We start from the raw sequence: 12,594 nt of genomic DNA, 5'->3' as shown, positions 1-12,594 counted from the left end.
ACAGCATTTAGGAAAAGTCTGTTTTCTCAGTAATGATTTGGAAATGACAGATTAACAAACAGTTCGGCAAATCCCAGATGGAACTCTCTTTTGGCAGATGAGAGGAACTGAGTTCAGCCAGCGGCTGACACTTTGGTTTCAAGCCAGGCGTCTCTAAATCTATTGTATATGTATGAATACCAGGGACGTCTGTATTATTTCCTGTCACACAGAGTTTATGACTATAATTCAAAAATTGTAGCACTAATTAATACTAATAAAGTGGAAGTGAAGTGATTGTCATTGTGATACACTGTGATACAACGAAACGTGTCCTCTGCTTTCACCCATCACCCTTGGTGAGCAGTGGGCAGCCATGACAGGCACCCGGGGAGCAGTGTGTGGAGACGGTGGCACCTCAGTGGCACCTTGATTATGGGGCCGCTTCCTTAACCGCTGCCCACAGATACCCACAGATATGATAAGCAAATTACAGTTTCAGCACAAAACCAATGAATTAGATTAATTAAAACTAAACTCAGTTCAATGATGCGGACAGAACTGGAACACTGTCAGATCAGCCAATCAGCTCTCTACCTCGGCATTCCTGCTCAGTGATTGGCTGCTCAGCCGAGGTCCACGACAACACTGTTCCTTCTGATGTGACGCAGAACCACCGGCCGGAGGAGGGGTCCTGCTGGGCAGGTAGGAAGCCTCCCTTCTCCGAGCACCTCATCCCACTCTGCTGACACCGTGTCACACCTGTAACATCACCGCCTGGGGTTAAAGTTCAAAGTCAGTAGTGATCTGTTAATAAGTTTTTACTGTGATTATGGAAGGACACATGGTCCTGTTTACATTTAAACCTTTATTTATGTGTTGCATCTGAAAAATACACTGTTCTGCAGGTTTATGCTGTGCTGTAGAGTGTGTGAGCACAGCTGCTCTGCACAACCCAGGCAGGTTCACAGTGGGAGGTAGTGACCAGAGGAAGAGGTGCATCGTGGGTAATGGGAAAACGGCAGGCTATTTTGGGCTCTGTGGCTTGGCCGTGCCGCTGACTCACAGTGTGTGGCACTGAAGGCCCCCTGAGCCACTGTGGAGGTCCCAGCTGGGCACAAGCTGCACGAAGTCTGACCCGCCTCGGCCTGGTAGGAGCCCTGAGGGCACGGCCAGCAAGCGTCGGCGCTGGAGGATGAGCCAGCGGGGCAAACCACTGCAACAAACAGACACATCACGATCATCACTTTTCCCACAGCAATTCATTTTGGTGATTCAGTGGGAAAAAGTCCATATCTCCCAGATCAACGTACCACACCCTGCACCATCCGGAAGCTTCCGATATCCAGGTAAACAGCCGAATGTAGGAGCGGCGCTCTGGATAACAGCGCTGTCCGCCAAGACCAAAGACTGATAGGGTTCACTGCTCATCAGGTCCAGAAGACCCTTACCAAGCCTATCATCACTGAATACCACCTCTGTAGACAGAAAACATCCCAGCATCCTTCACTCACAACCTTCGTGACCGCTGGCCATTTCAAAACTTGTAAAGAAAACAACAAATAACATAAATAACAGTCCAAACTCTCTATTGAAGTAATTCAAGGACAAAAGCAAGTAATTTTGCTGTTTGTAGCTAACCTTCAAAGTACAATGTGTATGGGAAGAACATACGGAAATAGATATTATTCAAATAAAATATAATATAATTATTATACAATTAATATGATGTTTATTACATAGTACTACATAGTCAGTCAAATCACATGGTATTAAACGAAATCCACATGAAGTGATCCGATCACCTATATCATGGAGATCAGGAAAGACGCTGATGGGCAGGGCGGAGAGTTCTGCGCTGAGTGTGAAGTTCGCCGTCAGCCGATCCACGCCGACGCACTCCAGCGAGACAGACGACTCGTCACACAGCGACGCCGCAGTGGTCTGGCCCACCAAGGGAAACTGTGACAATTCAGCACACGTGGGGAGTACTGAGAACTGTCTGGATTCAGTTTTTAAATGTCTGAAACCATGTTGACTTTCTTTAAGGTTGAAGGGTCTTTCATTGTCATTTACATGAAAAAGTGTTCAAAAATGATAAAATATTACCTAAATACAGACACATTATTGTAAAAACCGCAGGGTGTAAGTACGATGACCAGGGAGGCCTGGAGTTGGCCAGTCTTACAGCCTCAGGATAAAAGCTGCATTTGATCCTGGTTGTTCTTGCCCTGACCCCCCGAAGGGCGGTTCGAATGGTTTCAAAACTGTTTCCACTTTGTTTGCGATATACTCCTACAATCCAGTAACACATTCATAGCACAGAGAAATTCAAATCTGTTGTTGCCCACTGTAAGGGCGTGCGCACTTCTGCAACCGGCTTGTTTATAATTTCATAGACGTAAAATTTTTCATAGATTTTCATTCATTTGCACATATCCTATTGAATTAGAAAATAAATGTACTTAAGTTAAGTAGTGTAGATTTGGAAATATTTGTCAGATAAGTCTTCTTTCTGCTCCGAACTGACCGAACCCTGCAGCACATGGCCAGATGTTGCATGGCAGCACTGGCAGAACCCACAAGAGCCAGCTGGCTGATGGGTATGAGACGGGTGGCAGACAGTACCTTCAGGCCGCACAGCCCATTGGCTCTCATGTCACGGAGCAGCGAGGACTGGAAGGTGCTGCTGCGAAGGGATACGCACGGCCTCTGGCCCTCTGGCAGGGAGAGTTGCATCACGGCACCGCCACGTACCGTCTGCAGTGGCTGATATCCTGGGAAAAAAAGATTCTGAAAATCAGCAAGCTCGTTTCAGTCGGCTATGACCAATACAGACACATACAAATACACTATGATACTTTTGCTGTCTTTAATAGTTATTCATTGTTTATTGGTTTTACAAAGGCATGGAGTTGAACCTCAAAAACTGAAGAAATTCATTAGGAAAGGAAGGTTCAGAGACGGCAATGAGCACACAGCAAAAACCACAGCGAGATCCACCCAAGAACAACACTAGTGAAAGAAGCCATAGCAGAAGGAGGAGGAGCCAAATGATCGAGCGCTACCGGGAAAGGCCTGACTCACTCGAGCCAGGAGTGCCTGAAGAAAGCACGCGCTGCACCCAAACACAGTCCCAGGGATGGAAAATGCAAATTTCCCTCTCAAACTGGCAACAGAACAGGATGGAGCCGATTAAGATGCACTCTAAATCTTAACTCTAATTCTTTCAATATTGTCTAGATAAATATATATATTTAGGACTTATTTCAAGAACAATTGGCATGTTCTCATTCACATTCGACAACTGCTTAATCTACACTGGGGTCTTGGGTACCGGAGCCAATCCTGGGTCATGACTTGGGTGAATTTTTTTACAGAATATTGAGCTAATGCTACAGGTCTGATTTTTTGGCAGTGTGGCGATGCCGGTGAAGCTGTTAGTGGAGCGACTGTGAAGTTTTTGTTCTCAAAACCAGGGTTAGAATGATGGTGGGGCTAAGGGGAGATTGGCTGGCTCCATGACAAATTTGTGCACATCCATGCACATTCACAACCAGAGAGCGCCATCTAGTGGTGCATCCACATATATATCACTATATATCACTGGCAATATCACCTTTGCCAAAAACAATCTCACCATACAACAATCTCTTTACATTCTTAACATCCAAACTGCTTAATAATATCAGTACATGCAGAAATATGCAGCATGGCTGAAAGCGGGACCCAACACCCCCGTTCCTCAAAACCTCCACTGGCTTCCTATTACCCATCTCAGACCGTTCAAAATTCTCCTCCTCATCTTCAAGGCTCTCCACAACCAGGCCCCCTCCTATCTTTCTGAACTTCTCCACCACCACATTCCTTCACATTCCCTCCGTTCTGCCGATGCCAACCTTCTACATCCATCTCTCAGGACAAAGCACCGAACCTTCTCTGTAGCCGCACCCTCTCTCTGGAATCCCCTATTACAACCCATCGGACAATGTACAGACTTGCCTAGTTTAAAGTCCCTTGCCATAGTCGTCAGCTCTGTGCTATCACAGACCTGCATATGTTCTGTTGTTCTTTTCGGTTATCTGTTTTTCACACGTGTTGAGTTTAAACTTTAAACCTCTTGGTCATAGACCTTTTGCTAATTGGTATGTTATTAACCTATGAATAGAGTTTAAATGAACTGCATGTGCACTTGCTTTTTGTACTCCCCAGTTTTAAGTAAGGCAACTCTGCGTGCCTTTAAAAGAGCTCTATAAATAAAATGTATTATTATTAGTAGTAGTATTTACTTTGGCAGGTATTCGAAAGTAGGCCCGTCAGCCAGGCCTTGTTCTCGGGGTCGCAAGGGAACTGCTGAGTTGGAAGGGCGCTGATGTAGCCCTCATGACATATAAGAGTGCAAAGCTGCCCCTGCTGGTCAGACTGACATACTACAGTGCCATGAGGGATGCTGGGGACCCCAAATGGAAGTGGGCACAGAGGACCTGTTGAAAAAATAAAAATGATAATCACTTGTGTCTAATGTCACAATTCATCACTTTAAGTTTTTTAAATGCATGGATGGAGATTCCAATACATTTGAAGTCAATTGAATGTAAGCAGCATGTTATTTTTTTTTTAAGCACAATCCATAAGCTGCAGAAGGTGGGACATTGGATCGCCACTTACTGCTGCAGCTGGGGGTCCGGCCAGTGCTGCGGGGGATCCTGGTGCCTTTCAGTTCCAGTCCCCTGTCAGTTGACACACACCAGCAGTCCGACTGGTCACACTGCAGCGGGGAGAAGAGGCTTCCGGCTTCCTGGCAGTCCGGCGAGTATCCAACCCCAGCCAGCCGGCTCCGAACCTGACCGCTCAGTAGGGCACACCAGCCTGGGCCTAAGGACCAGCAGAGCGTGGAACCACAGGGTGAAGATTTTTCTTTCAGGTGTCAATTTAGTCAATATACAATATTATATATATATTGAGAATTGTTCTTAAGCAGATCGTATTCTAATAGTATGTTTTACCATCGAAACCAAGAACCATCAAAGAAGCCATCAGTTCTGCCATGGTTGCAAATTAGAGAGACATGCATCATGTATGAATGAAGGAATGAGTGAAGGAGGGACGCACACTTGTATTCTCCAGCAGAATCCTGCAGTGCAGTCTGAATGTAGTTGCCAGTAATGGGACTGAAGCACCGGGCTACCGAATCGTCAATTGCCTGAGCCTGCAGGACTGAAAAGTCTCCATTCTACAAATACAGACACAAACCATTGAGTAAATGTGTGCCAAATATTTCAATTCTGTCTGTGAAGGAAAGCCAACCTCTTCACAGGTAGGGATGTATGTAGAAGCGCTCCAGTCTGACAACTGAGCTTGGGCTTGGGCTCTCTGGCATCTACTCTGGCCTGAAAGAAATAAATCTCCAACGTCAGGTCACACTCAGCATGTCACTCCAACATTTTGATGGAAGCGTGAAAAGAAACAAATCTGTTTACACATAGGAGCTGCTCGGTATCGCAGGGATCCTGGGATGTAGCGGCCCTCCTCATCAACGCACCAGCAGTGGCCTGGACAAGACAGATCTCGTTAAAGATGGAAAGCTGATTTCACCGATTTAGAAGAGAAAGTGGGTTTTTTTTTTCTCGTGATAAAAGAATGGAGAATGATTTACATCTGCAGAATGTTGCATCGCCCTTCCGTTATTGTCTGCCTCCTTTTCCATTTAGGACGTTCGTTTTCATTTTCGTTTTAATGTCTCTCGACTTGCACAGAAAAACCATGTGGAACGAAATATGTGTCTGTGAATCAGGCTGGGATGTCACTAAACAATGATGTGATGTTTGTCGAACCCCTTCTTTTACCACAGTTGTGGCTTTAGGAATTTGAAGACTGGTTTGGAGCAGTTGGCGGAAACTGTCTCAGTCATGTGCTTGGTGAGATTTACGCTTCTTTGGGGTTAAAGCGTAATTTTCAGACTCATTAAAAACGGAGGACAGATCACCCCATAACGATTAAGCCGTTCACGAAATAATTTATTCTATTTATATTATACACTGCATGCATGAGCTCATACAACCACTGTAGCTAGAAGAGGGGAACACTGTATAAGCATATATTTGAGTAAATGGACATCAAAAAATGTTACCTGTGCTCAGGTGACACTGCCTTGGTAACCACTGACCCAAAGCATCACATTGGGGTCGGTAGGGCTGGTAGCCCAGGAGAACACCCTCCCTTTGACCCTTGGAAGCCAGGAGATTGAAGGCTATGAAAGATTTTAAAATATATGTTCATGTCCAGCCTTAACCACTAATTTGGCGTTTCTGATTTGCTAAATATATGCTAGTGCTGTAGGTAGACAAAGAGTAGCTGTGCCCATGTAACTCCACTCACTGCACAAGTCATGATAATGTTTAAAAGGTGGCTGTGAGGGGTGGGGCTTAGAATGGGCAGGACTGAGGAGTTTCACTTTTGATTAAAGGGTGCTAATAATGCTTTTTAAATTTTGTATTTTGTATAAATGTACCCAGTAAGGGGCATTTTGAGCCACTTTCATACAATAAATCCTGACTTACAACACATTTAAACCCTTCCATTGTACCCTAAAAGCTATATAAACTTGTCTATTTCTGTAAAACTTATTTTAATCACAATGTCTTTGTACAGCACATTTTGTACAGACACTTTTAATTGTGCTCTATAAATACATTTTCAAAGGTCAAACCAGTGGAAGAAATACCACTGGAAAAGTTTGATAACGTTGTCTCTAAAGAGAGTTAAAGAGCTAAAGGAACAGTACTGGAATGTGCTGCAAGGCGAAGGGCGGAGTCGCTGTTGCTTAGCAGGGCCTCTGTGGGTGGAGCTTCAGCCTGTAGCAGTTCTTTAGCACTGAGCCGTATGCTATTTGCTAATAGGAACCCATATCCCAGGGGAATGTGGGAGCGGTTGGAGAGGGAGATGTACTCGTTTGCTTCGCCCAAGAACCTGGTCAATTCCTGCATGGCTTGAGAACATGACTCTGGACCTGAGTACGAAGAAGCAGAAAAATCAAGTTTCTACATAACTTGGTTAATGAATTATTATAGTCTAGCCACATAACAAATGTCATTGTGAATACCTCACTTCACAGCAAATACAAAATGGCAATGCATGCTCATAGGTTGAATTTGTGGAAATGTTTCAGTGACTAGAATTTTGTAATAGTTGAAGCGCAGCATCTTGATGCACTCTGTTGTGGTAGCAAACTCACATTTTGGAGTTTCATTGGGAAGAACTTTGGTGCCAGGCACCGCCTGCCCGTCTTTGCCCACACACCAACAATGGCGGAGGTCAAAGTTGTTGAGGGGGACGCTGAAGTCTGAGAGATGTCCTGGGTACATGACAGCATTTCCCTGAAGAAGCCTCCACAAGGAGAGGGGGTTCAGAAATACAGAGGGTCCAAATACAGCGTCCACCTGCCCTTCAGTCACTTCCTTGGGGACGTCTGTGAATGCAGCAAACTTTGCCAACATGGGAAAGACTTTGTGGTGTCCTGCTCTGAAGAGTGCAGCAAGGAAGTCACTGAACGAGGCCCTCGCTTCAGTTGAAGTCCCATAACCCCTCAGAATGGTGAGGAACTCTGAGACCAGCAGATCTTTCCCATTGTTGTTGATGCGCACCCACTCACGGTAGAATTCAAAGGCCTGCTCCGGTGGACCATCACACTGGATCTGGTGCCATCTGCCGTCATCAGAGCATTGTGGAATGTAGATGTCCGAAAGACGTGTCATGGAAGACGGATCAGATTGCACAGAGCACACTGCATTCAGAAAAGCCTGAGAAGCCTTGGACTGGCAATCAGTTGGACCTGGAGGTGAGAAAATACAGAGACAAGTTGCAAGATTTCATTGCAAAAGACATGGCAAAAGTGTATGTGAAATGATTGTCATTGTGAAACACTGCAGCACAGCACACGGTGCACACAACAACATGTGTCCTCTGCTTATAACCCATCACCCTTAGGGAACAGTGTGTGGGGACAGCGGTTTGCTCAGTGGCACCTCAGTTGCACCTTTTGCGGCTCGTGATTCAACCTTCTGATTATGGGGCCACTTCCTTAACCGCTAGGCCAACCACTGCCACTGTGGTTATGGGGTTATACAACAGCACCACTGTGTGCACAGAGCACCTAGGCTGTTTTGGGTCCAACAGAAGTGCAGGGCAGGAGAACTTAATTAGTGCTAATAAAAAAATGCATTTTGCAATATATAATTCAGTTGCTTTACTCACACTGTTGCAAAGTCCCAGGTATCTGTGAGCTGTACCTCACCCCACTTTGGTCCATGCAGAAGCAGTTGTTGCCTTGGCACTGCATAGCCACATAGGTCCCATCCTCTTCACATTTTGGGATGAAGGTCTTGGCCCCAGCTGACAGGCTGGCTTTAATTCTGATGGCCACCTCTCTCTCCTTCACACATTGTGTTGGGCATCTTGGCTTCAGGTCCTGCGACCTTGACCCTGGGACCTCTAGTCCTTGTGAGTCAACACACCAGCATTCTGAACCTAGACACTGGACTTCCTGGTATTGGCCACTTTCGGTGCACTGGGGCACATACATTAATGAGTCAGGTCTTTCAGACCCACAGAACCCTGGCTGGGAGCTCTGGAACATGGCCTGGAAGAGGGGACCTAGCTGAGTGCTGTCCTCAAGCTTCAGCAGGCCAATGGCTTCTCTTAGGGTGGACAGGAAAAGTTCATTCTCCAGCGTCAACACCACCAGTTTGATGAGATTCTGGTTGCGCTTCAGATTAACAGAGCGCCCATATGCGTCTTTGATGTCCTGGTTTAGGTCACCCATCAGGACACCTGATCCAGATTCTTCAGAGAAGACCTTGGCCAGCTGTTGGAAGTCACCTCCGACTTCTGTAAGGCCAACTTGGCTGAAAATCTGACTGAAGTCTAAGGTACCCATGGACCCAAGTGCCCCTGAGAAGTTGAAACTGCCAGCATTCTTCAGGAACTTTCCACCAAAAAGGTTCTCCTGTAGTCTCTTGGGGTTTGATGCAAGTGCCAGGGCTTTCAGTGCCAGGGCGCCAGAGGGGAACATTCCCTGTACCATCTCAGCCAGAACGTCTCCCAGGTCGGCAGGCTCAGACTCGGGCAAGAACCGGAACAGCCCAGATTTGGCCAGGAGTTCCTGGAATTCTTGGCTGCAGACAGAAAGGGTAGACGGGTCCGAAGGGCTTGAAGAGAAAACGTTGTGATGGCTGAAGTATCCAGCGGGGCCATAGAAAAGCCTAGAAAGGGCTTGTCTCCTCTCTGACATGCAGTCCTTCCCTGAAATGTCTGTATAGCAAAAAAAAGATAATTAAATACAGTATTGATCAGAATTATAATGGGTTGCCCAGTGGGAAACCTCACTTACTGCCATTGTTCCTGAGCTAGATTCTTAACTCTAAGTTGCTGCATGGGAACCCTCCTCATAACTACCTACTGCCTGTCACTCTGGATATGGGCGACTACAAAGTGGTACAATTTTTGACTTAGATAGACAATGTATTAGTTTCCGACATTCTGACTTGTCAGACCCATTTAGCAATTAGCATTTTTTTCACCTTGACCAGCTTTATGAAATAACAAGCCACATCCTGATTGGGTACAGAGTGGGAGAAAAGCAAACGCCACCGACTCACTGCAGCTGGGTTGTCCATCTTGGCGCGTCCCAAACACCTCTTTCCCTTCAGAGTTCACACACCAGCACTGTCCATCAGACTGGCACTGAGTTGGTGCATAGGCGCCATTGGCATCACAGGTGGCCACAAAAACGTTGGCAGCTTGGGAAGCTGCAGACCTCTCGCTTTCACAGGGGGTGGGGCCTGAGTTCATGAGATTCAGCAAACATTCTATAATCACGTTACATCATGATATGTGCATGTTTTATGGCTAACTTGGGGAACTCACATCTGAACCTCCCAGACAAGGCCAGTTGGATGGCGAGGAATCTCCTCTGCAGCACACGATACAGGTTGGACTGGGAAAGGGAGCGGGCGGGGCCCATGCCTGAGAAGGCGGTGTCATAGACCTCATTCAAGAGCAGCTCCACACCTGGCAGCACAAATGCAGGTCAACTAAATGAAATTCCAATCGAAACAATGGAGCGAGAAAATAGATGAGAAAACAATGTTTAAAGCCATTTAAACAGGACAGAGCAACATTAGTTTATAGAAAGCTGACTGTTTGTATTTCTGTAACATTTCACCTAGAAATGTAACATGGTCAGTGTTTTGTAACACATGCAGTCCGGTCAGACAGAGATTCTGACTTCAAGTTGCATGGCATTTCACCTGTGCTGCCCATCTCTCGACCACGGCTGTCCACACAGAAGCAGTAGCTGGAGACCTCGGGGAAGGCCATCCGGAAACCGCTGAAGCTCTGGAACATCTCGGGAAACCTGGGAGTGACGCGTAGGAGCAAAGACGGGCCATTAAAAGATCATTACTATCTTTCAGCCAGCCAGCTTCATTCCGGCTTTACATCATTTGACTGTGTCTCCAGACCCCAATTCCCCCGGTTCTATTACAGCTCCGCTCATCTTAGAAATATGTGAAACCGTACACTAGGAATTCCACCATCACCTGCGCTTCTATTAGGCCGAGTCTGCTAACTGGCAGGAGAAGAAAGAACAAACGTCCGACTGATGGATGGAGAGCGATAGAGAAATGAAGGGAGAGAAAAGCATGGCGATGTGGAAAACAAAGGATCCCTGAGGCATCCAAATCACCAGGCCATTCACACTGCAATCTGCTTTCCAGCTATCTCTGGAATCTCTAAATCTCTCTATTTTACTCGTTACGAGAAACTCTCCCCAGACTGTCAGCAGAGATGACAATCGTATGGAATTACTGCTGAAATTACTTGAAGGCCAAGTGCTAAAAAGAAAAAAAAGTAGCAATGAAATCCATATCGTGAAGGAACGGACCCACCAATCATACAACCACACATACATGCATTTATTCAAGTCTTTGTTCCTTATGCTCATGTTATTCTGAATTTGCCTGCAGGGGAGAGTGAGTCTGTACTTCTACTGCCACCTAGTGGCGTTAAAGTTAACGCTTGGTAAAATAACCATAAAATTAAACATCAGTTACCCCAACAAGTCTTCTGTTAAAGAGATTTTCATGCTCGCCTGTTGAAGGTGTGCAGGAGGTCGAAGGGCGTCCGGTCTGTGGTGTTGACAAACTTGCACTGCACTGGAAGGAAACTGCCGTCATCCGAGCACTGAGGAGGCGAGGGGTCACCCACCCCATGGAGAAGACGGCGCTCTCTGACCTCACAACTGCCTGGACCTGGGAGCCAAGAAGAGAAGCTGAGAGTGTACATTCAACAACTCCCGGATAATACATTTTAACAATGCTGCTATAAAACATGTCATGTGTATGTAAAACGTCTGTGACGTGTGACATGTGGCTCCCCAATAGGTTGCCACAGACCAATCAGATTGTCCTTTGATGTTTTTGCTGTGTCCAGAGAAAACCCTGATACAGGAGTACAGTGGTCATCCACCCCCAACAAGACTTTCCCGTCATGGCACCTCAGGCCATTTGTTGCCCGTTTGGCACCCTGGTGAGAGGGAGTCCACATTTCGGAAATAAAGTGGGGGTCTTCATTAACACGTGATCGTTCAAGGACGTGGAATCTCCCATCTCACACTCAGTATACGAGGTTCTAGGTCTTGCTGTAGTGGCCCAGTACCGATAATCAACCCAACTCACAGAAAGACGGCCTGCCCTGCTGCCGGGTGCCGTAGATCTCCATGCCCTCCTGGTCCACACACCAGCACTGGCCTGCAGCCAGATCACACTGAATGGGCTCGTACTCGCCCACATCAGAACACTGTGGCACCATGGTGACCTCATTCTCGCTCTGCAGGACGCGCTGTCGGTGAAGCTGGCACGAGGTCAGACCTTCAGGCATCAGACACAGACACGCAGGTGTAAAATGCACCAAAGAGGACCTCCTCAGTGAAGCAATGTTAGAGGACCTTCCTAAATAAGCAGGTGCCTTCACCAAAGGTGTCATTAACACCATCAGTTCAACAACTAATAAGAAGATGTAATAAGAACATTTGGGTGTCAAAACATTTCAACCATGCAAAAAACACTGTCGCCTTGACCTTTGACCCCTCAAATCTAGTTGAATAGTTCAGGAAGAGTTCCTAGTCATTGGCAATAAGAACAAAGTTATGTTGCTTGGCTGGGAAGGAAAGTTTTGTAGCTCACAGTGCACAGAAGGTCCTTGCCGCCGGCTGCCGGGGACCTCCTCTCCAGTGGCGTCCACACACCAGCACTCCTTCTGTGAACTGCACTGCACGTGCCTACAGGACAGGGTCACACACAGTGGACACACGCTGCTTACATTTTGCTTTAAACCTGCCGCCTTTTTTCTTTACCAACCAAAAAGGACATTGCGGTCACCTGAAACGGCCGTCCTCGGTGCACTGGGGCACGTGTTCATGCCGCTGGGCCGTCCCAGCACTCCGCAGGGTCTCGCACTGGCTCAGGGACCCAGACTCCAGTTGGTACTCTAGATTACAGTGAAAAGCCTGTGGAGCTCAGCTGGTGCAGTGTGAGCACGTAACATTCATACATTGAA

The 12,594-nt window shown here is 46.7% G+C and overlaps 1 protein-coding gene across 1 annotated transcript in view; it reads right to left on the bottom strand.

Moving 5' to 3' along the window:
- The window catches only part of tg (thyroglobulin), a 32,080-nt gene that overhangs the window by 18,913 nt on the left and 573 nt on the right, over nucleotides 1-12,594 (bottom strand). Inside the window, exons 2-22 of the mRNA XM_028985903.1 lie at nucleotides 12,417-12,525; nucleotides 12,222-12,316; nucleotides 11,715-11,906; nucleotides 11,129-11,288; nucleotides 10,287-10,393; nucleotides 9,904-10,047; nucleotides 9,636-9,818; nucleotides 8,233-9,288; nucleotides 7,214-7,810; nucleotides 6,764-6,988; nucleotides 6,110-6,229; nucleotides 5,448-5,531; nucleotides 5,287-5,369; nucleotides 5,092-5,212; nucleotides 4,648-4,854; nucleotides 4,269-4,463; nucleotides 2,608-2,756; nucleotides 1,785-1,941; nucleotides 1,293-1,457; nucleotides 1,046-1,195; nucleotides 577-741 (exon numbers count right to left, since the gene is read on the bottom strand). Of these exons, the coding sequence (XP_028841736.1) occupies nucleotides 577-741; nucleotides 1,046-1,195; nucleotides 1,293-1,457; nucleotides 1,785-1,941; nucleotides 2,608-2,756; nucleotides 4,269-4,463; nucleotides 4,648-4,854; nucleotides 5,092-5,212; nucleotides 5,287-5,369; nucleotides 5,448-5,531; nucleotides 6,110-6,229; nucleotides 6,764-6,988; nucleotides 7,214-7,810; nucleotides 8,233-9,288; nucleotides 9,636-9,818; nucleotides 9,904-10,047; nucleotides 10,287-10,393; nucleotides 11,129-11,288; nucleotides 11,715-11,906; nucleotides 12,222-12,316; nucleotides 12,417-12,525 (4,464 nt within the window). The remainder of the gene's footprint in view (nucleotides 1-576; nucleotides 742-1,045; nucleotides 1,196-1,292; nucleotides 1,458-1,784; nucleotides 1,942-2,607; nucleotides 2,757-4,268; nucleotides 4,464-4,647; nucleotides 4,855-5,091; nucleotides 5,213-5,286; nucleotides 5,370-5,447; nucleotides 5,532-6,109; nucleotides 6,230-6,763; nucleotides 6,989-7,213; nucleotides 7,811-8,232; nucleotides 9,289-9,635; nucleotides 9,819-9,903; nucleotides 10,048-10,286; nucleotides 10,394-11,128; nucleotides 11,289-11,714; nucleotides 11,907-12,221; nucleotides 12,317-12,416; nucleotides 12,526-12,594) is intronic.

The sequence above is a fragment of the Denticeps clupeoides genome, chromosome 7, assembly GCF_900700375.1.
Source record: "Denticeps clupeoides chromosome 7, fDenClu1.1, whole genome shotgun sequence".
NCBI classification, from domain to species: Eukaryota; Metazoa; Chordata; class Actinopteri; order Clupeiformes; family Denticipitidae; genus Denticeps; species Denticeps clupeoides.
The sequence above is the reverse complement of the archived record's forward strand: the minus strand, read 5'-3'. Positions and strand labels throughout refer to the sequence as shown.